This window comes from Enhydra lutris, unplaced genomic scaffold (genome assembly GCF_002288905.1).
Source record: "Enhydra lutris kenyoni isolate GAN:26980312 unplaced genomic scaffold, ASM228890v2 scaffoldscaffold7, whole genome shotgun sequence".
NCBI classification, from domain to species: domain Eukaryota; kingdom Metazoa; phylum Chordata; class Mammalia; order Carnivora; family Mustelidae; genus Enhydra; species Enhydra lutris.
Window position 1 is genome coordinate 41,843,823 of NW_019154091.1, and position 25,016 is coordinate 41,868,838.

Sequence of the window (25,016 nt, forward strand, 5' to 3'; positions counted from 1 at the left end):
TCTTTATCCATTCGTCTGTTGAAGGGCATCTTGGTTCTTTCCACAGTTTGGCAACTGTGGCCATTGCTGCTACGAACATTGGGGTACAGATGGTCCTTCTTTTCACTACATCTGTATCTTTGGGATAAATACCTAGTAATGCTATTGCAGGGTCATAGGGAAGCTCTATTTTTAATTTCTTAAGGAATCCACACTGTTTTCCAAAGTGGCTACACCAACATGCATTCCCACCAAGAGTGTATGAGGGCTCCCCTTTCTCCACAACCTATCCAACACATGTTGTTTACTACTGTCTTGTTAATTTTGGCCATTCTGACTGGTCTAAGGTGGTATCTCAATGTGGTTTTGATTTGAATCTTGGAACAGTATTGATTATCTGACATACTATAGTCTTAGGTGACTTTCTCAAGTACGTGTGAAACCTGACATTCTTCTAATTCAAAAGACTAGAAACTGGGATTAAATAAACTTTTAAGTATAATAAATAACGGTGTAATAGAAAAATTAAATCCCAAACTTCAAATTCCTGTATTTGTTTCCAAACAAGCTAGGAATATGTATAACATAAATGGGAATTATATTGAGATCATATTTTATTATTACATCACAGGGCAACGTCATTCTGTTAAGTAAATTACTATTTTATTGCTAATAAAAATAAATACAGCTTTATCTTTAATAAAGAGTTAAAATCTGCATATCTACTTTTTAAAAATTCCACTTAACTTTTATGTTTCAGGCATTATAAACATTTTTTAATAAATGTCACGAAGAGATATTTAGCAGACGTTTCAATTATGAATTACAAACTATAAAAAAAGTTAAAATTCCCCAAATCTGATAATTTAGCTTAAATTCCTTTATAAACTAGTTAATATGCTAGTTCTTCTACCAGAGCCCTATCCTACTAAATATTGGCCTAAAGGTAAAAATGGTTAAGAAAAAAATAGTTCAAAGGGCATAACCACCAATGGAAAGAGAAAATACAGTATCCACAAAACATCTTTATTTAAATCAACTTTGTTTTCTCTGCTGATATTTTTTTCCTCTTCAAAAAAAAGGCAATGGCCTAAAGAGGAATGTTGGACCTACCACGTCTCTGTCAATTCGGGCCGCCATCATCTCAGGTGGTTCCTCCTGCTCGTGGTACTGCCTTGGTTTCTCAACTGAAGAAAGAAGAATCATAAGTCTTTCAACCTGTTACCTAAGCAAGATCAATCTAGGTAATGAAACATGAAAACTAGCTAGAAAAGAGTGCCATTTTCAAAAGGGAACACCTTCACTGGACACAAAATCAAAACTGCTCATCATCTATGAATGACATGAATTCTTGCCCTCACTAAGAAGCACTTGGCCAGGCTGATGTGCTTGCCTTCAACCTTTATGATGTCTATTTACCCTGTAACTTCCCTCCCTATTCTCCCTCTTCTCAATGACAGCTGCCTGTAGAACCAACCCTAATTTCTCACCCTATAATTCCTACACAAGAAAGAAATATCAACTCACATTTAAGCACCTGCTCCTCGAAAAGTGGTCAACTAACTTTTTTTTTTTTTTTTTTTTTAAGATTTTAATTATTTATTTGACAGACAGAGATCACAAGCAGGCAGACCTGGTTAGTACTTGGATGGGAGGTCAACTAACTTCTAATGCAACCTCCCAAGTTTATACATTCCACCACTGTGAATACAACAAAGCTTGGGGGGTTCTGACATTAAAGTACTTTTTAAAAATTCTAGTTGTCATTAAGCTTAAAACCCACAGTGTTGGGCTCACTGATTTATACTTTCTAAGTATAAATACCTACAGGATTTGCAAATTAAGTAATACATATCTTAAGAGCATTCAAGTTGTTAAGTTAGCTCAGTTAGCTAAAGCATGATGTTAATCATAAGGTTATTATAATGAACTCCCTTCTGGTTAATACCACCATTAAACAGATACTTCTAGAAATATTTCACAGTAGATTAAATAAAAGAAAAATTGTACAGATGAAACAGGAAAAACGTAAGATCAATAATGGAAAAACTCATACTATATCATTACTCATGATGTTCAATATAGAAAACTACAAAAAATACTGAGAATTCTGTATTGCTATACCTCTTCTATGCCTTTCCCTACAAATGGAATACTGGCCCCCAAAAGAAGAAATTATGGAGTCTTATGAAACTTAATTAGTGGTTCTTAAGTACTTTAAGATAATTAGAATTTATATTTATGAAATCTTCCCAGTTAAATGCTGTTTTACATGGAGTTAGCGGATTCCTTGGGTATAGTATACTACAGAAAGCAACATGTTGAACTTGAAATATAGCTAGTAAGAATTCCAGATTAGCCCCGAAATATCATTTGAAGGGTGAGGTAAGGAAAGATGCAGTATCTCGAAGACCTTCTCACAGTCTGTGGCACCACTAGGAATCCACTGCCACTACTCTACAGAGTTCACTGTTGGAAGTCAGGGGAAGTGTATGTCAAGGATTCAAAGGAAATGTTAAGTCTGAGTTAGCCGGAGCCTTCAAAGGAACCAGAAAGATACTCCTTTTGGGGGGGATTTCCAACCAAAAACCGGCTTGGATCCAGACAGAGCCTCACATGATAAGTGTTACGTTCTATTTGGCCTAGTAGAAAATAAGAATTTCTGAAAATTCTTATTCTCATTTAAGTAGGTAAGCTTGCACAGCATTTTTTAGACAAAATCTAATTAGAGCCCAGAAACATCCCAGAAACAAAATTTTCTCTTTCTTGTAAATTTTATTAGGTTTTACAGATGTTTTCACAAATTTACTCAGAATATTTATAAACTCCTCTTAAAATATTTCCTCAGCTTCAAGGAAGACTATTTTGATCCCTCTCAAAACCCACATCTCTTCTACCAAAACAGTAGTAACAACAAAAGTACCATATGAACACAAAAAGTAGGAAACATTATAAACTCCAATCAGTTTTCTTAAACACAAAATTTCACAGAAAAAAAAATGGATCAACAGAAATTTGTATGATTTCTAAAAATAAATTGTTATAAAGTTAAGTATTCTGCTACTTCATTTTTGATAAACAGATGTTTCAGAGATTTCTTTCTTTCATCTGATTGGCTGGATTTAAGTGCAAATCTCTAAAAATAACTTCAATGATACAAAAAATATAAGTAAAATGGAAAGCAATTCAGAAATAAAAAACTCGCTTTGACAAAAATGAGACGAACCACATGTTGTATTACACTGCAGTAGAGACTGCTATAGACATTATTTGCTTTCAGATTCACAGCAACCTATGAATTATTATCCCTACTTTACAAGTGAGGTTGAAACACACAGAAATACTGTCCAAGGTTATTACACAGCAGATCCTGGTCTTACTCCAGGGTCCAGCCTTTGACTCAGCAGACGTAATGTCCAGAGTCACTCACTGATGGCCACCAAGTTCTATTTTTTAACTACATTGTCAGTTATCTGCATGAATAATGCCTTATTAGATAAAGGATAAGTGACTTAAGTCCATTGAACAATAGGGCAAAAGAGTGATGCTCTAGTCTTCATCAAACTCAAACTCACTGGATCACAGTTTATTTACTCATAATGAAGAGACTGGACCAAACATATTTGAAGGCATTTTCAGTCATAAAAACTTCAGATTATAAAAAAATTAATAAAACCAACATTCTTACATATAAAAAGTTATGCTAAGTTCTATGCTAGGATTATTTGTCTTTGAAAAAAAGTGTCAAGGTGAAATGATGATGCACACAGAGGGCCCCTTTGACAAGTTTAGCAAGAAGGAGATGCTTTTACTCTTGTCCTAATACTGCCCTGATAGCCTTTATCATGTAAGCACAACAATTTTCCAAACAGGAGAGTGGTAAGATAATAATAATGGAAAGAATTTTGAAGGACAGTCTGCAAAAAAAAATTTTTTTGTATATAAAAAATGTATAAAATGTATTACCATCTTTTTGTTAGCTGAGTCAAACTTCCTATTTTTGATCACATTAAAAAAAAAAGACTGTAATCCTAATGCCATATTTATTTAAATGACTGATCTGAACCCTCATATATAATAGTCTTATAGTGTCCAACACTTAAATTTCCTTCATCTAAGTGTGGTATTTTATTATTAAAAAAAAGCTAACCTCAAGCTTCAGTTCAGAAATCAGTATCCAAATTTGAGAGCAAGAATTATGTCACAACCCAAAGTCAATGTTAAATAAGCAACAGTCCCTAGAGATACTCACAGTCCCCTTGGTCAGCGGCCCATGCAGACCAGGCTGCCACCCGACTTCGAACATCCACCTGGGTAACGGTCCCAGGGGGCACCGGGGCAGGAGCTCTTGGTGGAGGTGGTATACCAGGGTCTGCTTTGGAAATCATCCTTAAAAAAGATGAAAAAAATAGAATTTTTACCATCTCCATGTCTATCAATTCTCATTTTATGGTATTAGTTCTTCAACCTTAAGAACAATGTCAAGGGGGAGGACAAAAAAGATTCCCTAACCATTTCATATTATGTATATTTACAAGTATATGTGAAATACAAAAACACAGAAAATTTTTAATTCAACTGAACATTAGGTTTAATTTTTTTCTGGGTCTCCCGTGACTGGGAGAGGTCTCCTCATACGTATTTGTACTCCCCCAGGCTACCTTTCCTTAAACTGCCACTCATCTGTCCTGACTCTGACTACACATATGAGAGAAGGCTTCTCAGAGAAAGACCAGAAAACACAGAGAGAAAGGTGCACACGTGTACTGGACAAACTCAGGAAGAGCGAATGAGCTGAAATCACAGGCTGTATTCTGTAAAACAGACCTCCACTGAAGATGATTTTTCTAAGTCCTTAGAGCAACAAGAAAAACAAACCCCCCCAAAACAAACAAACAAACAAAAAAAACAAAAAGAAAAACACAAATAAAAAAACCTTAAAACAATTCTACCCCTTAACTTCTTTTAATGTTTTTACCTCAGGGCTTCTGGCCGCCTCTTCTGTTTCCCTCCTTTACTGTCACTGATTGCACTCTCAATGTCTTCACTAATGAGGTTTGCCTGCAATGGAAGACAAGTTACCTGGGAGGTCACAGATTTTTCTTGTCTTGATGTATCGGTTCAAACAGCAACAACAAAAGGGATTATGTTCCCTGTCTGAATCAGTAAGTGTCTTGACGCAAAAGAAAAGTGTTCTTTTTTGAAAATGTGCTTTCAAAACATGACTCTTGGCAGTTTTTTGGTGGTGACTTTTATAATGACAAATTTCAAACACTGAAGAAATGCTCAAAGATTATTTAATCCAGATCCCATTAGTTTAGACAAAAGCTATCTCTGCATACAGCCAAAGAGAAAAGGATTTGCATATGTTGAAAATTTAAGTATATGTGGAAAATGTAACTGTGAGAAAATGTCTGCCTAAAAAGAAACGAAGGGGTTAGAAGTGCACACCTGTAGAGCAGAGCTCCTTCCCCTTTCTCATCCTCAGGCTCCAGGAGGGGGCACCCATTAACCTATTGGAACAAATCACTCAGTCCCAGCAGACACTCCCAGTTTGGGACAAATACAATATAATCATGGGATGAACCCTAACCCTAGGTTGTACCCTCTTTGATATCTACTTTATTTTGTCATTTCAGGTAAAAGCTAACGTTCTCCAAACAATAAACTTCTCTAATACTTTTCCAACAAGAATATGTGATTTGGTCTTCTTGGGAAACAAAGCGAAGTTAGCAGCTTCTTAAGTTTATTTTGTTTGGTATGAAGTTTATTTATGGCCAGTGATTATTACTGCATATTAAATTCCTGCTAGGATGTACTTACCTTCTATTTTCGTTCCTGCCTGTTCTCTGTCATTATGTATGTTTTTCTCAAATATGTACACTGTATATTCTTTCACCATAAGCACAGATAATCATAACATTTTAGAGCTGAAAGGAAATGTCAAGATTATCTAATCTGTCCTCTTTGCTTTATAATTAATGAAACTAAAGAATACTCATATAATGGCTTCGCCAAGGTCACATTCCTAATTAAATGTGAGGGTAATGCACCCTAGTTCAGAGTTACTTCTGTAAAACTATCTTAGTTTCAGGAAGACATCATAAACATCATGTCAAAGACTCTGTTATGTGCGATATTAAATAAAACTGAAGATGCTTAGGAACCCTGAACTTGCTGGGCTCATATTTCTAAGGAAAATTTTACTACAGAGGTGGGCAGGAGCGTTGTGTAAAACCCCGTAATAAAGAAACTTCAAAACTCAAAAGTGATGTTGCAACATGACCCATATAAAAGAAACTACATCATATTTCATTGTGTTTATATTCTCAATGTGTCAAGGGTAAAAAAAAAAAAAAAAAGGTCTCATGTGGAATATAGCACTCATGAGCAAAAACACAGAGCTGCATAGTGTTATTTGAGTTTTTAGACAAAACAGTAATTCAGTAAATCTGTTTCAGACCCATCAATACCACCATCCCCGATCAGATAAAACAAGCCCTTTATTCTCAACATTGAAATCCAGAAACTTTACTCAGCACAGTAACTCTTAGTTTCATGCTAAGTTTTAGAGCACTGAAGCAAACACCAGATTTAAAATGTCTTTTAGTTTAGTCCTCTGTTTTAAAAATATTTTAATTAAACTTCAATATATTTTCAGAAAAAAATATTCACATTAATACTTATTTAATACTTAACAAATCTAACCTTGCAAAATTCTTAATACCTTTCCTGACTTTCAAAATGTACTACATAAAATTCTGATGAACATCACTATGTAAACTATGTAAATACCACAGTTATTTTCAAGTAAAATTTTTATAAAGTCATCTATACATAAAGCAAGAAAAAGAAAATTATGAAATAGACTGTTGACAGTCAATCTTAATAATCTATCATATTTTAATGTCAAAGAAATACAGAAAAGATCAAATGACACTTCATGCTAATCTCCCAGCATTTCTTTATAAAATAAAAACTACCTGTATGTTTTATAATATAGTCACAGTGATAAGTCACTGCTTTGGCAAAGCACCAATCAACTCAACCCAAAATAATTTCCCTTTTGGAGAAATCAACTCATCACCTAAAAATATTCAAGGTTGATGATAATTTCTAATGTCCAACAAAGCACCACAAGTGATAAGCATTTGAAAATCACGGTGTACTCTGAATACCAATCTTCAGGATATAGCATGTTTTTACTGGTAACTGTGCTTAACTCCTTTCACATTATTACTTAGGGATTACCTATCCTGAGCAATTATTCAAGTCACGTAATTAAATGGTGAGCTTTAAATCTGTATAATGGAAAATGTCTAAGGGTTTCATTGCAATAATCCATGTTATGTGATTAGTGCAGAATAAAATAGGATGGCGTGATTACTTATTGTCCATAAAGCATGATTTTAGAAGAATCAATTTTTAATTATACAAGTCCAAGTAACTCAATGAAGAATTTAATATATTACCTATGCCTGTTTTTTTTTTAATTAATAGAATGCATCTTTCTTTTTAAAAATACCATTCTATTTCCTCTTTATTTACTGGAACTGTGGGAAAAATATTAAGGTATTTGTTTTCCTTACAAAATCCTAACAATCTAGAAATCCACTGGTCATGTGACTAAAGTGGATAATCCAATAGCTGTCAGAACATCTAACTGAAAGGGGAAAAAAATTTGCCATTCTTTTACCTTAATCTCATCACACTGGAAAAGATGAAGATCTGGCTTGTTCTGAGTTGGCTCTTTGCACACCAGGGCAAGAACTGAATCATAGTTACAGGAATGCATCACAGCTTGGCAGTGCTGGATTGTGCTTAAAGGAAAATTCTCTAGTTCATTCTGTAAACAAAGTAAAAATATAACTTGTCATAATTTTTATTGTATATCTAAAATCTACTGAACAAAGAGCTCTAGACACTGTACAAATAATTTTTGAAGTCTGAAGCTCACACTGACCGTGAATACTAGTAAAACCTGCAGATGTGGAGGAGGAGTAGATATAAGGTGGCAACAGAGAAACAAGATGGGGCTAGAAGGTGAGTGGGAGAAAGAGCAACAAAAAGGAAATATTTAGCAGAGGAATGAAGTTATGTTCTTAATAAACAGAAGAAATACTGAATTTAGCATTACTGACTTCCTCAGGTTGTGGAGTAGAGATGATATTTTTAAGAGAAAAGTAAAGTGAGGCCTCTTTCCAAAATGATTCACCATTTTAAATGGCATTTTTTCCCCCTCTGGCTATATAGTGTCAGAATTTCCTTTTACTTGAACATTGAACAGTCATACTCTTTTAATTTCTACCTTCAGTAATCCCAAATGTTAGGCTAAAAATAATACATCACTTATACTTTTTTAAAAATATTTTATTTATTTATTTGACAGAGAGTAAGAGCGCAAGTAGGCAGAGTAGCAGGCAGAAGGAGAGGGAGAAGCAGGCTCCCCACTGAGCAGGGAACCTCATGTGGGGCTTGATCCCAGGACCCCAGGATCATGACCTGAGCTGAAGGCAGACGCTTAAGGACTGAGCCAACCAGGCGCCCCACACTTTTTTTTTTTTTTAATTTCAATGACTCTCTCAAATGAAAAAATTCATTATATATATATTCGTTCATTCTAGCCAAAAATGTTAAACAGCTGGGCCAGAAGGATCTCACTAAAAAATACATTCTTCAAAGTAATTAATATGTTTGTTAGTATAAAAGTGAATATTCTCTAACCTATAAACAGCTACCTAAATAAAATACTGACAGATACTTAATGAGCTTTCTGAATTCTATACTTAATGAGATATATTTAAAATGCTTATTGTTATACTAATGCCTTTATACAAATTGTGAGTGGATCATAATGAATTAATGAGAGAAACTGATTTTTTTAATAAAGAAAATACAATATCTGTGGAGCACCTGGGTGGCTCAGTGGGTTAAAGCCTCTGCCTTCGGCTCGGGTCATGATCCCGGGGTCCTGGGATCGAGCCCCGCATCGGGCTCTCTGCTCTGCAAGGAGCCTGCTTCCCCCTCTCTCTCTGCCTGCCTCTCTGCCTACTTGTGATCTCTGTCTGTCAAATAAATAAATAAAATCTTTAAAAAAAGAAAATACAATATCTCCAGTAAATGAAAATAGTTAAATAAAGAACAAATAAAAGGAAAAAAGCAGCAACTTTGATTACAGATAGCATATACACACATACAGCATACCATGAATTTATTCTAACTTTTGATTCCCTGAGGTCCAGCAAAGGCAAATTTGGGTTCCATCAAAATAAAATGCAATTTATCAGAGGACCAGAAATAACAAATTTTCTTTCTTTGAAAAAGTAAATTAAGTACTATCCTTCCTTTATATATAACAACTTAAAACAATGAGGATGAGAGAAGCACTCAGTTGCTGTTCTCTCACTGTGTAGATGGAGTTGAGAAAACAAAGGACAGATCTTACTCCGAGTCCTATCAGAATAGTCTAAGATGATAAGGACCGTTGTTTTATCTTAGCAACTCAAATGCTTATCAGATGATGGGGCTCAGAAAAGTCCTGTATTAAGAGCTCCAGCATTGTACCTACCAGTGGTTGTGCAAAATAAAGGTGCCTGCTATAGGGCTGGTGAAAAGTTAATACACACACACACACACACCCACACACACACACACACACCCTTCATCCCAGGTTACTCAGTGACTGGGATACAGTTTGTCTAGTATATACTTAATATATGTCATAACGAATAAGGCTCCACTGGGGCCTTATTTCAGTGTTATGAATTTTTTTTTCTCACTTCCTCCATCTCATCATTTGTGGTTTTAAAAAAAAAAACAAAAACACGTATCCCTCTATCTCTAGTTTCAGGAACTGATTTTTGTGGGCATAATTTCTATGCAGTAGTATATTTCTTCTTTAAATTCACTGACAAATATTTTATTTTGTCAGACTTGCATCCCTTTTTAAACAATATGACCTGTGTGCCAACACAAATACCTGTGGAACTTTCCTGGAAGTGAAATCATCTAAATTTTACAGACTTACCTTTGATTCCAAATCAATCAGGCTCACAGCTCTGTCGTCCACTTGAAGAATCATATCCTGGGTCCACACTTTGCCCTTGGCATCGAGCAATTTCAGCTTCCTTATTCCATCATCAACAGTTATCATAGCATCTTTCCGATCCAGAACAAAGGTAGTCAAGTGCTTACGATTGACAAGAAGGAAAAAAGTATTTATAACACACACATTCTCTTAGTGCATGTTTTCTGAAAGAAAGCCACAGCGACCTAATCAAAGTCAGCGAGCGGAGCAGGGAGGAGCCAACACAAGGTCTCCTCCAACTTTGTGGCTCTCTTATTAAGATAAGAAAGTCAAGCAGGTTTTTATTGAATTGAGGAAAGGGTACCTTGAGTCATAAAATAGCTAAATCTGTATAATACTGAGCCATGCTGAGCTACATAAATAGAACATAAATTCTGAACAGCTTAAAAGCATTCTCTTAAGACTGATCCCTCCCACATCATTCCATGCTGGTTACTTAGGTGCTGAGCCACAACAGGCCCTTTGCACTGCGGCTAGAAACAGACACGGGTAGACAGGAGTGGGTAGTCAGCTACCACTGTAGTAACTGTCAAACTCGCCACAGTACTGAAACAAAACCTCACATTTCATGAAGCATGCTTGCTATGGGTAGAAAACAGAAAATAAGAGCAATTTAAAAATTACTTCCTACTTAAATATGTTCTATAGGAAGCAAAAGTCACCTATGTAGATTCCAATCAAGAGCAAATATATCTTAAAAGATAACTACACAGGAAAAATCAAACAAGAAAACCGTTGTTTAAATAGGTCTAATCATGACTTTAGGTAAAACTAAAACTAAAACTAAACCACTCGGTGAAAGCAAAGGTGTAATTTCAAAAAAAGATTCTAAAATATAAAACAGAAGCACCTCTCCTGTTTTTAACCAAAATAAGGCTGCCAATGATAAATAAGTGGTTAATTTATTCTCTGTGAAAACGGACCCCAGACGAACAAGATACTTCGTTATTTTACATCTCAGTTTTACAAAAATTGGAAGTAAAAGGTCGACACAACTCACAGCACATCACAAGAATAAAATAAAACATAATTCTGATTTTACTACCCAATTTTTATGTCCCTCAGGGTTCATTCTAAATTTTAGCAAACAACAAAACATCTTACTTCGACACGATATTGGGATATATTGGACACACTGCTGACACTGTCCCGAGCATAATTCTTCCTTTGTTCTGAAAGAGAGGTTGAAGAAGTCATTATTTAGCCACTAACAGGCTGAAGTTCATGTATCAGTGTCTTGTGGCCATCTCTAAAACGAGTCTATCTCACATATAAATACAGTAGCTGACAAGTCACCATTGTGTGGTGTATCTGAAAACACTCATTATTCACATTAAATGAAAAAGCCTACAGAAAGCTTAAATGATATGCAAGAACAATTTGACCCAATACAAATTTTCAGAATCCCAAAAGTAAATCTAGATTATTAATGTTGTCAGAAAAAGAGTTATTTAGTGCACGGGTTTTATTCATCAGATACGTATTCTTTGGTAAAAACATAAAAACTGGCTTATAACTCTCTTCTCTTAGTGTACAGAGAACAAAACAGAATTGCCCAATACTGTCATAGACACTGTATTCTAGGAGTTAGACTACGTTATCAAGAGAATGGCCACTACAAGGAACATCTCCTTTCACAACATCCAAACTACAGAGAGTGTCAGAGGAGATTCAAAACATGATTTAATCATACTGATTGCCATTAAATTTTAACAGCTACAGAATAAACAAATGTGATACTCAAAATCGTAGACATTGGCTTTTAGAAAATATGAGAGTCAGGTAGAAAGTTACTGCACCACACTTCAGAAAAAGCAAAAATAAACCTTTATTTTCTTTCGTAAAATGCTGCAAAACCAAAATATAAAATATGTGGAGGCAATATTTTGTATTTGTTGTTCTCTAGTCAGGTAACTTGCTTATTTGTTGATTCAGAGCTGCCTATTCTTTCTAAAACAGAATGGTATGATGAAAAAGAACCCTGAGTGAGAACCAAAAGATTACTGACTCTAGCTTTGGCTCTATCACTAAGTAGGATGCTCAATTAAGGCAAGACGCTTAGCTCCGGACCTCAGCACTCCTTGTAAAATGAAACACTGAAATAAGATCAGACCTCAAGACTCCCACAGCACTAACATTCAGCCACACAGACACAAACACACATGCACATGTGTGCACACACAGGCACACACACACGCTCCTCAGCTTTCCTAATATCTAACTGCTTTCAAATATAAACATGTTTCTTTCAGTTAATATAGAAACTTTTAGATCTTCTTACAACTTCAGAAGTTGAAAAGTTCTCCGGAGCATGAAAGCAAACCAAGTATAAAAATATAAAGTATGGGGCGCCTTGGTGGCTCAGTGGGTTAAAGTCTCTGCCTTTGGCTCAGGTCATGATCCCAGAGTCCTGGGATCGAGCCTCACGTCAGGCTCTCTGCTCGGCAGGGAGCCTGCTTCCCTTCCTCTCTCTGTGCCTGCCTCTCTGCCTACTTGTGATCTCTGTCAAACAAATAAATAAATCTTAAATATAAATATATATATATATATATATATATATATATATATGTATATAAAGTACATATACAGATTCGGAATGTTAACAGAATTTTTGAAAACTCCAATATAGTATTGTTTCACAATATATACAGTAGTAATCATCTTTTATAGTTACCTTAAAACTTAGATGAAAAATATCCATAGCCCTCATATTATATCAGTCTGATATTATTCCGATATATTCTATTTTGCTTTTGCAGCATTAGTTATGTAACTGAAAGAGACACACTACAAAATTCAGTATCTTCTACCTTTCTTCTTTTGTTTGGATGATGACCTGAAGAAGTATGATCCATCTGTTCCTACCAAAATAATGTGATCAAAAAGAAAGATCTGGTTTCACCTTAAATTTTTCTATTTCAATATAACAAAATGTACGTAAGCTTCACTTACATGACTATATTCTACATACCGAAAAAAAATAAATAAACAACCATGACTTTTTCTGATTATTAGCTGAGCATTAATCAATGTGAGATAGTAACAAATGGAAAACTGTTCTCAGGAGAACTGGTGACAAGCAATATAAACTGAGGAACATATCTGACAAAAGCACTTTGAGAAATAATCACTATTTCAGGATCATGGGTCTCCCACTTTCCAGCACGACTCTCTATGGCAGACACAGGACATGGAGGTGGTTCTGTTTCCTGTGGTCTGACCGGCACAGCAAGAGAAATGGCCGTGGTTGCCATGGTAGCCAGTTGTGATATGGGAACCCCAGGACACTCAAATGCTTCACCGAGTCTTTCAGATAAGTGGCCAGTAAACACAACTGAAGCTCAACTGTATGTTTTGTAATTAAAGATTCTCATTATGAAGTAGTAAGAATGTGTTTTCCCACATTTTCTAATATAGTTTCTTAATATCATAGAAACGTATTGTACAAGTACAAGAGAAAAACACCGCCTGTTTGATAGTCTTTGTAAAGAACATGACATTCGCTGATCACTGAATGCCTAGAAGATATGTGTTATTTCTAATATTCCAAATGCAGAATCCATTTTAGAAATTGTTAACCTGCTTTCTCTCCAATGTTGCCCAATAAACAAGAGGCATGTGTTATAAGAAATTACCTTTTAAAGATCCTAGCAGTATATAAATGCCATAAAATGGATTTATAAATAAGCTAGTAGTCCTAGTGATTTAAGCCAATGAATAAATAAAGGTTAATATTAACATTTTAATACGAAAATTTTGAAAGAAAGTTCCTAAGAGGCAATTATGGTACATTTCTTTTTTATGAGAATCATATGTACTCTCAAGCACAGTTGTAAATAGTAATTACACTCTTAAGCTGAAAATCTCACCAAAAGCCTTAAAAAAGCATGAGAAATCTAAATGAAGTCTCAGTGATACTCAAGATAAAGCCTCTAATGACGTTCCCTACTTTCACAATGGTCATCAGCCTGGGCCACACACCAGAGTGAACTTGGAAAAATGGTGCCTGGCTCCCCCCTGCTAGGGACTCTCCTGTAACTGGTTCAGGATGAGGTCTGGGGACTGGAATTTATAAACGCCAATTCTACCGTGCAGTCAGGACTGAAAACCATTGGTCCAAAAGTTGTACAAATGCCAACTCATCTACTACATGTTACTCCTTGAAGTCGAAAATCTTTCTTTCCGGGGCACCTGGGTGGCTCAATGGGTTAAAGTCTCTGCCTTCAGCTCAGGTCATGATCTCAGGGTCCTGGGATCGAGCCCTACATCAGACTCTCTGCTCAGCAGGGAGCCTGCTTCCATTCCTCTCTCTGCCTGCCTCTCTGCCTGCCTACTTGTGATGTCTGTCAAATAAATTAAAAAGAAAAAAAAAAGAAAATCTTTCTTTCCAAATCAAGAGTGTAAATCATGGTCAAATAGTGTATTCAATCATCACTGAAGAAATCTGGCAGTAGAGTTCTGGGTTTCTCACTTTATAGGATGCTCAACTGCTCACACAAAAGCCTCAGTTTCTATCTTCTTTTCTCTCTCAATCTGAATTGATTTTTCCTACTCACTTTTATACCACAGACCAGAATATACAAACCCAAAGAAATGGAATAAGGTGAATTCAGTAACCAATGATGAAAATCCTTTACAGATTATTTTCGCATTATCGGATTGATGCTGCAGAATTTGATAATTCCCTTCCAGACTGGGAGCATTAAATTCAGGTTTCAGAAGGCTTCGGGTGACTGTGATGTATCGATGTAGGTTCATCGACTGTAATAGCAAACATACCACTCTGGTGTGGGCTGTTGATAGTGAAGGCTATATGTGTGCAAGGTGGTACATGGGAAATCCCTGTAGCTTCCCCTCAATTTTGCTACGAACCTAAATCTACAAGTCTTAATTTTTTAAAAATGTTATGCTTTGGGGTGCCTAGGTGGCTCAGTTGGGTAAGTGTGTGACTCTTGGTTTCAGCTCAGCTCAGGTCATGACCTCAGGGTCCTGAGACAGAGCCCCATATCGGGCTCCGTGCTCGGCGGAGAGTCTGTTTAAAGATTCTCCCTCTCCCTCTCCCTCTCCCCCACACTCTGTCTCTCTCTCAAATAAATGAACAAATCATTAAAAAAAGAAAAGAGCTAACATTAAGATAATTTTATTTTCTCTTTCTCTGAAAATAAAGCATAGCTTCAAAATAAGGATTTGGCAATTAAAAAGAAAAAAAGTAACATAAAAGTAGCTGCTGAGTATTTATTTCTCTCTCTAAATAAAACAATGGGCTACTGCTCCAATTACTTTAGACTTTCAAGCACAGTAAAAGAGAATTCCTTTCCCACTATTTTAGTGTATAATTTCCACAGAGGTGAGGTGCTTAATGGGAATCAGGGGAGCACTGCGGGGTAAGAACAGCCTCTCATTATCTAGGCCGCCACAATCACAGTTTGACAAATCAGTATCAAAACTAAGATACTGTTTTTAAAAACAAACAAGGTCATTTTTACAAAACTAAATTATTTAAGAGTTAATTTTACTTGCTTGTTCAACAAATTGTTAAGACAGCTTATCCCATGAGGAGAAAAGAAGCTTTAAAATTCTCAGGTAAGGTGTGAACACTGCCAGTCTTCTTGAGTCATAAAACACCAGCACATTCTATGAAGCTGAACTGTGACTCTAACATGGCCTAACTGCCTGATAATATATAATCACGGGCCATTTATTTCTTAAGAATTAAAAAAAATGTTCTTAAAAAAGAAGATTTGGGGTGCCTGGATGGCTCAGTTGGTTAAGCAACTGCCTTCGGCTCAGGTCATGATCCTGGAGTCCTGGGACCGAGTCCCACATTAGGACCCCTGCTTGGCAGGGAGTCTGCTTCTTCCGCTGACCTCTTTCCTCTCATGGTCTCTGTCTCTCTCTCCCTCTCTCTCTCAAATAAATAAATAAAATCTTTAAAAAAAAAAGATGTACATATTTTCTCCAGTAAAATATTCACCGTAAATGAAGATAGAGAAAAGAGAAATGGATTTTAATTCCTGAATGCCTCCTGAATGCCACCTGAATATGTAAGAGATTGCTTGGGCTCCAAATCTGACAATACACAAAGAGATTAATTCCCAACCAAGTTCAGAAGATAAAAAGGGACAGGAAGAGAAGATAGGTACAAAAAAATTAATTAAATAAGTAAATAAAATGTGGGGTACATATCTATTAAGAAAAGTGCTATATTCAGGAATATTCCTATGAGATAAGTCAAGCACTGTGTAAAAATAAAGAAAACTTTATTGTAAAGTCAATTATATAGAAATGAATTGTATGGTTTACAGATAAGTTATACTCAATTCTTACTAGTCCCTCCTTAAGAAGAAAAAAGAAAAACAGGAAAAACACAAATACATTTTTCTCCTTCCTGGCTTCACAAAAAAGTTCAAACTTGAGGCGCCTGGGTGGCTCCATGGGTTAAAGCCTCTGCCTTCAGCTCAGGTCATGATCCAGGGAGCCTGCTTCCCTTCCTTTTTCTCTGCCTGCCTCTCTGCCTACTTGTGATCTCTGTCAAATAAATTAAAAAATCTTAAAAAAAAAGTTCCAACTTAAGGCTGAATGAAGAGAGAACTTGTCTATCACATTTAACCAATACAACAAAACAAATCTCATAGTTACTATAAATGTCAGTAATGACAAAATATATATATATATATATATATATATACAGCTAACTGGTAAGTCTGTGAAACCTGATTTTTTCTGGATAGAGGATGACTTTAAACAGCTGGTTAGTATAAATGGTTGTATTACAAATTCAGCAATATCGAATTTACAGAAAAGTTACTCTTCTAGGAAATTCAGCTATTCAGAACATAGCAGAGCCCATACTAAAGTCCTCTGAATGGCAGACCGATGTCACAAGTTTATACACTGAAACTTGCACATTTTAATATGCAGACTTTAATGGGACTCTTGATTCCCCACTTACAGCTTACTCTACTAAAGATTTTCCTTCTAGTTTTTCAGCCTGTACATATCAGAAGGAGGCACATTGACAACAGGCAAAAGTAATGGGCTTGGGACGTAGCCATATGGAAAAAGTAGCCACAAATGTTCAAAAGGGAAAAGATTTTGAACAATTTGGTATAAACGTAGAGAATACAGCCTCTGAGCACATCACAGCACACGAGCTCATGTGCACTGATGACCATCTGAGTCATCAACGGGAGACTACAGGCACCACGCCCTGGTGGAAAGGAAGGTTTAATATATTTTACAAGTACTTCCTTAAAAATTATATTAAATTTTAGTGCTTAAAGACTTTGACAAGCAGGCTCACTGGAGAAAAATACAAAATTTTCAACTCCTCAATAACAGTAGCCAAATGAAATGTTACTGTCATGAGGTATGTGGAGGAAAATGAAATTAATATTTATTCCCTATTTATTTATGTTATCAGGGACTTTGGTGATGTAGAGCCTCTCACATCCTGGCTTTGAAATTTCTTGTATCATAATGAAGAAATGACAAAACAGGGTTATTAAACTGCAGTATACTTTAACTACTTTCCTTGAATAAATGAACACATATCCAAAAGAAGCAAATATATCATCATAATTGTATAGTTCACAGTACAAAAAAATATTTCCGGTAATATCTGGAATATAAGCTTAAAAATATGATGAAGATTACCCTTGAACCTGTCCAAGCACACTGAGATTACACATATAACATCATTTGGAGGTAACATCAAAATATTAAATTTGAGGGGCTTGATTAATCTGAGGACCAAGGACAAAAAGTGACTCTCCTATGTTCTTCCTCAATGCCATGACAGACTCATTACTTCTATTTTCTCATATAAACTTAACACAATATTATTATCACTTCTATTTTGTAGATGAGGAAACTGGGGCCAAGAGATAAAATCACTTGCCCAAAATGGCAGTCCTCTGGTAGAAGGGCAATAATTCAACCCGAAATTGCTTGGCCCCCAGAACCCATGTTGCCTCTCCGAGACTGAAGTTACTGAGTTCCTGAAGGAATGTGGGGGGGACATGATGGTGTCAGACCTGAAAAGCATTCTCATGAAAAAGACAAGCTGTGTGAAACTCTAGAGGCAGTCAGTATCGAACCTATGGCCAGTGTATAAAAACAATGATCATTACCATAAAACTCATGTTCCAGTGCACTAAATAGTATCTTCACATGCCAAAGAAGTTCATGTACCATCCAGGAAAGAAACTAATTTTTGAAAGATTTATTCAACTGGTTTAATCATTGTGAAAGGAGAAATTTTAAAGAAAATGGATACACTGTGATAAACTACACTAAAAATCTTTACCAATTCCTTAGTTAAAAAAAAAAAAAAAAAGAAAACTTGGGAGGCTAAACACTCAAAGCTAACTAACTACAGTTGGAACTTCAACTACAACTTGCTTACTGCAAAGGTTCATTCAAAATCTGAATGTATTTCTTCCCTATCTTTCACACCATTCATTCCATGGGCACTGACTGAGAGTTTGGGAGGGAAGGGGGAGGATTAGATACAAAAAGGAATGAAACATTATCTGCAACTTCAAGGAACTTAAAACCTGCTTGCTTCTCAGCCAAATACATTTGCTAAGTCTTCTTTCTTCTTAATAAATGTCTCTTGGATTTGCCCCTCTCTTTCCCTCTCTTTGTATCCTCTGTTTTACCAATACACCATTCATTTTTGTGACTATACAAAATTGTCACATTTTCTTATAATGAAGATTTGTAAAGTTATGTGACTCGGACAAATCATCTCACCTTAGAAAGGAACCTCAGCTTGTTCTATATGTAAAAAGGGGAAAACAGAAATTTCCTGCTTATAGGCTGCTGATTTTCAATCCTCAGATCTATGATTTTTTGAAGATGCTCTTAACACAAAGTAAACATTAAAATTTGCAAATGACTTCTACTTTTTATCCCTTACTCCTTTTCTTAGCTCTCTGAAAACTGATTTTTGGATCTATGGTATTTGTGAGATGATCGACACTCTTTCGTCTTAACAAAAGTCTTAAGGCTATTACTTAGATGTCTGACTGACTTATTTCCATTCGTACTAATCATAACCATCCTCAATACTGCTATGAGTGACCCAAGACAAAAAAACTGACTAAAAAACCTCAATGGTTAGGCATTTCCTGCAAACAACGTCCAAACTCTCTAGTATGATTCTTCCCACTGTGGTCCATGTTTAGATTTCTTTTTTTTTTTTTTTTTTTAAAGATTTTATTTATTTATTTGACAGAGAGATCACAAGCAGGCAGAGAAGCAGGCAGAGAGAGAGGAGGAAGCAGGCTCCCCTAGAGAGCAGAGAGCCCGATGCGGGGCTCGATCCCAGGACTCTGAGATCATGACCTGAGCCGAAGGCAGCAGCTTAACCCACTGAGCCACCCAGGCGCCCCCATGTTTAGATTTCTAATCTTACTTCCCAACGCACCACCTTGCACCCTCGAGTTAAGACCGAACTGTGTGCAGTTCATTCATTCATTATATATTCATTCTGCAAGTATTGACTAAGCGTATGTTGTATGTTAGCCACTGTGCTGTGCTATGCTTGGGGGATCCTGAAGTAATCAAGGCAGACATGGCCCAACTTCACAGAGCTCACAGTCTCGTTTATAAAGGGTTCATACTGCTCTTTACAGCACCCACCAACCTCCTAAATGCCTGCCGCAGAGTTCAGCTCAACGCTCAGCTCCTCTATGAAATCCCTTCTGACTCCCAGCCCCACCACACAGAACTGACTGTCCCCACTGCACCTCAGACACTGCCATCCAAGTTTACATAGCTCTTTATTATAACAACGCATTTACTAGTCTACCTCACCAAACCAGTGCATAAGCAAGGACCATGTCTTGTTCATCTTTGGAATGACTAGATTGTCATAGAAACAGAGGCTATGAAGACTTTGGCCTGGCACACAGAAGTACTTAATAACTATCTGCCTAGAAATGAAAGACTGAAGGAATTAATCATTTTGTTTTTTTTAAACCAAACCAAACCAAACGACTTTCATCTTTTTCAGTTTCTTCAAGTCATTCTCTAGACTGCAAGTCCCTTACAGTCAAGAACCACATATTACTAGCTCTATTCTGTGCACATATTAATCTACAAAATAAGCATCTGTTGGATATATTCTCTGGATCTACAACTCACAACTACTAGGACATGGTAAGGATGTCTTAATATAGTACTGGAGAAATGTGAAACTAACACTAATCAGACAGACAAAGCCATATGAAAATCTATCCGTTATGGTATAAAATCCATTTTATAAATGTATGATTTGAGTCCTAAGGCCTTGTCACTCACTATACAGGCAGAAAGAGTCACAAAACCCTAGAACTGTTCCATCTTACCACAGCCAAGACACTGTGGATCCAGATAATGAGAAAAAAGGGGGGGGGAATTCCACATTTATAAAAGGGTGTTAGTGGGGCGCCTGGGTGGCTCAGTGGGTTAAAGCCTCTGCCTTCGGCTCAGGTCATGATCCCAGGGTCCTGGGATCGAGTCCCACATCGGGATCTCTGCTCGGTGGGGAGCCTGCTGCCTCCTCTCTCTCTGCCTGCTTCTCTGCCTACTTGTGATCTCTGTCTGTCAAATAAATAAAATCTTTAAAAAAAAAATAAAATAAAAGGGTGTTAGTTCCTATGACAGATAATAATAAGGATACTCCCAACAATAACAACAAATGTATACACTACTTCCTGATTATCAGGCACTACTAGGCACTACATGAAGCATTTTACATGTACTAACTCATTTAATTGTCATATCAACTCTGTGAGATATCCCACATTATAGAGATAAGCAAAATTAGGTACAAGAATCTTCTCCAAGATCATTCAGCCAGTAAATGATAGAACTGAATTTGAACCCAGGATGTCTGGGTCCAGAGTCTTTGTTCTTAACCACAATACTGTTCTGAGTCTTTTAACCATAATATTATTCTTATTCTTTATTATTATACAATAATCAAAGCCCATGCAGACCCCATGAAAAAAATGCATTTCCAGACATATGGGGTATATTTCAGGAGTCCTTAACTTCTTTTTAGTAATGACTTCTATTTTATATTAAAGTTTAAAAATACATTATTTAGACATGAGACAATCTAGAAAGAACATGGGAAATTAAAGAAAAATCAAGGAGAAATCCTGCTACTTTTGCAGTACAGAAAGAAATGATACTATTACACTACTAAAGTTCAAGAGCTATAAGGAAGAAATCCTGTGAACTGTCAGCCCACAATGAAATGGATCATTCATGAAGATCAACAATTATACCACAAATAATTAGCTGGGAAAATCCACCTAAGGGATTGACTCCATTTAAAAGACTCCTTAGAAAACACTGCAATACATCCGTGGTTCCAAATCATATGACAGTAAGCAGAAGTCATAGCTTAGTAGATTTTTATAAAAACTTTTTTAAACAATTGTTATCTCTCATATGTCACTCCAAGTAATATAAACAAGGCATGGGTTCAAATGACGACTCTGAATACATAATTTTTGTAAAATATGGTTAGAAACAGAATTACACCTTGTCAAATAAACACACATACCATAAAGGGCCTTTGCACTTGTTTTTGAACCGTGTTCTCTGTCCATTTGGGAAAAGGTGGGTGATGTTCCATAGCCACTGTAATTTAAAAAAATAAATAAATAAAGGTCATTGTGCTCGGTTAAAGTCCAAAGTAAGCAATAAAAATTCAAAACTACAAATAAAAATTCCAATGTACCACAATCACCATGTGTTTTTAAAAAACATAACTTAGGTTTGTCAAAATGAGACAGATCCTGCTCTGGTCAAGAAACAGAATATAAACCACAGCACCCCAGTCTGGACTGAGGTAGGTGCAAATCACAGCCTCCTCTCAAACTCCAAGTCAGAACCTTCATAAGAAGGAAGTCAATAAGGCTCAAACTATCTCAGAAGAGTTTAAGTGTGCCATACTAAATTGAGTTGAGAGCAGTGATCCAGTCATAAAAAGTACTCAATGACTGAACCTATCATGGAATAGACATATTTTCACAAAAACTTAAAAGGTAAAATAACACTTTATCATTAATTGGACCCACTTTACCCTATTTCTAACCTCCTGCTACTAATAATGGGAGGTGGAGTAAACATATCACGTGAATTTAAAAAAAAACTTATTCAGTAAACATTAAACCCAAAAACCTATTAGAATAAGGAATATGGCAGGGGACATGATCCTTTTAATATAACAAGTAAGTAAAATTGTTACAATAGAATGTGACATCTGGATAAAACTAATAGATATAACAGGTGAGATCAAAGAAGGATTCAATTTTTAATCAGGATGTGCAGAAAGTCTTCACTGCCAAGTTGGCATTTCCGCAGAATAGAAAAGACTGGGAAGAAGTACAGACAGGTGGAGAATTAAGTGAGGAAAAGGTGTGAGGAACTGGCTCAGTGACTAGCACGGTGTCCAGGGGAATGATGCATCTAATGGGGCATGCCTAGAAGAGAGGAATGGCTTCAGACATAGGGAAGGCAAATAGAGGGCATAAGAATTTTGAATTTTTATTCTCTAGATGCAGCAAATATTTTTATACAAAGACATGCCATGATCAAAAACATTTTTAAAGAAAATAATCCAAATGGCAAGGTAGCCAGGTAGAGGGTACTGCAAAAATTATGGTAGGAAAAAGGCCCTACGTAGAACTAGAACAGAAAGAAGGAAGAGACAGGGTGCCTGGGTGGCTCAGTGGGTTAAGCCTCTGCCTTCGGCTCGGGTCATGATCTCAGGGTCCTGGGATTGAGCCCTGCATCAGGCTCTCTGCTCAGCCTGGAGCCTGCTTCCCCTCTCTCTCTGCCTGCCTCTCTGCCTACTTGTGATCTCTCTCTGTCAAATAAATAGATAAATAAATAAATAAATAAATAAAGAAGGAAGAGACAGAATCAAGAGTTCCTTTATAGGAGAAAATGTCACACATTCATGACTAAATGGATATTTATTGTAAGAAAAGGGAGGAAGACTGAGGGTGTGGCCAAACTTTCTGGCTTGAATAACTAATGGACAAGATACAATTTACATCGTGAATAACCTATGAATTCTGAAAAATGATGAGCGAACTCCAGACCATAATGGCCAACATAAAGTAACTACAATATCATCTACAACGAATAAGGGGACAGCCACTTATGTCAGGGACCTGAGTTCAAGTTCTACCTGGAGCCACAGGGATTGCTTTGTTTGGTCGCCTGACTTTTTATTTGATTTACACAGTGAAAAGTATCTTGACAGATTGGACTGAAAGACATTTAACTCTCCTCAAATGCCAGTGTTTTATAAATAAAAGTAATAGCATATTCCAGAGAAATGGAAATCTCGGAAGTATACATTCCACCATGGAAAGCAGTAATACATAAAATAACAGAAGAAACTGCCTTCTAGTAGGTCGTTGTCCTTGAGGCGGATATTACTTAACCATCTTTTTCTTTCCAGACACAGTAAACTTTTAAATACAATCATAGCTTAGAATTAGAAAGAAATTTTATATTAATGAAGAATAAACTACATAAAGAACTGGCAGTTAATCTTTTCAGTTAAAATATAAAACAAAGCCACCAAATCAAATCCAAAAAGAACCCCAACAGGGGCACCTGGGTGGCTCAGTCAGTTAGGCTTCCAACTCTTGATTTTGGCTTAGGTCATGATCTCAGGGCTGTGGGATGGAGCCCCACGCCGAGCTCTGTACTCAGAGCAGAGTCTGCTTAAGGTTCTCTCCCTCACCCTCTACCACCCCCACCCCTGGCCAAGAGTCCCGGCTCATGCACTCTCTGTCTGTCTCTCCCTCTCTCTCTAAAAAAATATATATAAATCATAAAAAAAAGAACCCCAACAAATTAAATATAAACCTTCCAACTTACTTCATTTGAGCTGGATACATTCCAAAGCCACTGGGATGATTAGAAATATGACCATTCATTGTGGTTTTCAGTCCTGGGTTCTGGAAAAAGAAAGGCATAGATTAAAGGTAATAAAAAGGTCAAGACATTTCAGTTTCAAGTTATGCATTCAACATACACATGTCACTGCTGGGACAGAAACACAAAGATAAAGATCTCCATCCTTAAAGAGCTCTGGCGCCAGAAGTGCAGACGGACATATAAACAAAGATTCAACTGGCCTTTAACATTAATGTATCAGAGCAGTAAGCAAATTGAGGCAAGTTAAAGAAAAATCTAAAATATAGTTCTGAGTCCTCTACATATAGAAGGCATAACTGTATATTCTGCTCAAACCTTTAAATGATTCTTGGTTTTATGAAATGTTACTTTGTTTACTGTTTCATTATGGAAGTACTATAGGTTTATTAACTTTAAAAACTTGAGAAAAGTGCAAAATACAGAACAAAGGGGAAAAGCAGTACCCAGAGCACTCTCATTTAACAATCCTGTTATTTCCCTCCAGTCTTTTTCTTGCATCTACTTTTCTTCTTTCTCCCTCCTTCAAAGCACATTTGACAACATTGTGTATACACACACTTGGATATACCTTTTTTCCAAGAAGGTATCCATTTACACATTCTTTTCACCTTTTGTGAGAAAGCAATTTCAAAAGTTATCACCAGATATTTCACTTCAGAAAACATTTTTAATATGTTTCACAAACTGAACAAATTCTTTCAAACAAGATGAATAAACAAAACTTCTTTCTTGTTAAATCCAATGGCCTTTTCTTTCCTTGTTCTCCGAGACAACACCTGATTTCTTTCTTTTTTTTTTAAGATTTTATTTATTTATTTGACAAAGAGAATCATCAGGCTCATGAGCTAGCACAAGCAGGGGGAGTGGCAGGCAGAGCTAGAGGGAGAAGCAGGGTCCCCACTGAGCACGGAGTCAGACAGGACTTGATCCCAGGATTCTGAGATCATGACCTGAGCTGAAGGCAGACCCTTAACTGACTGAACCGCCCAGG

General features: G+C 36.3%; 1 protein-coding gene across 1 annotated transcript in view; it reads right to left on the minus strand.

Annotated features, from left to right (window-relative positions):
• LOC111142113 (epidermal growth factor receptor pathway substrate 8) overlaps nt 1-25,016 on the minus strand; it is a 185,037-nt gene that overhangs the window by 41,600 nt on the left and 118,421 nt on the right. Inside the window, exons 2-9 of the mRNA XM_022495081.1 lie at nt 23,966-24,045; nt 21,630-21,706; nt 11,171-11,238; nt 10,007-10,168; nt 7,676-7,825; nt 4,958-5,040; nt 4,232-4,368; nt 1,093-1,166 (exon numbers count right to left, since the gene is read on the minus strand). Coding sequence (XP_022350789.1) covers nt 1,093-1,166; nt 4,232-4,368; nt 4,958-5,040; nt 7,676-7,825; nt 10,007-10,168; nt 11,171-11,238; nt 21,630-21,706; nt 23,966-24,024 — 810 coding nt within the window. The 5' untranslated portion in view covers nt 24,025-24,045. The remainder of the gene's footprint in view (nt 1-1,092; nt 1,167-4,231; nt 4,369-4,957; nt 5,041-7,675; nt 7,826-10,006; nt 10,169-11,170; nt 11,239-21,629; nt 21,707-23,965; nt 24,046-25,016) is intronic.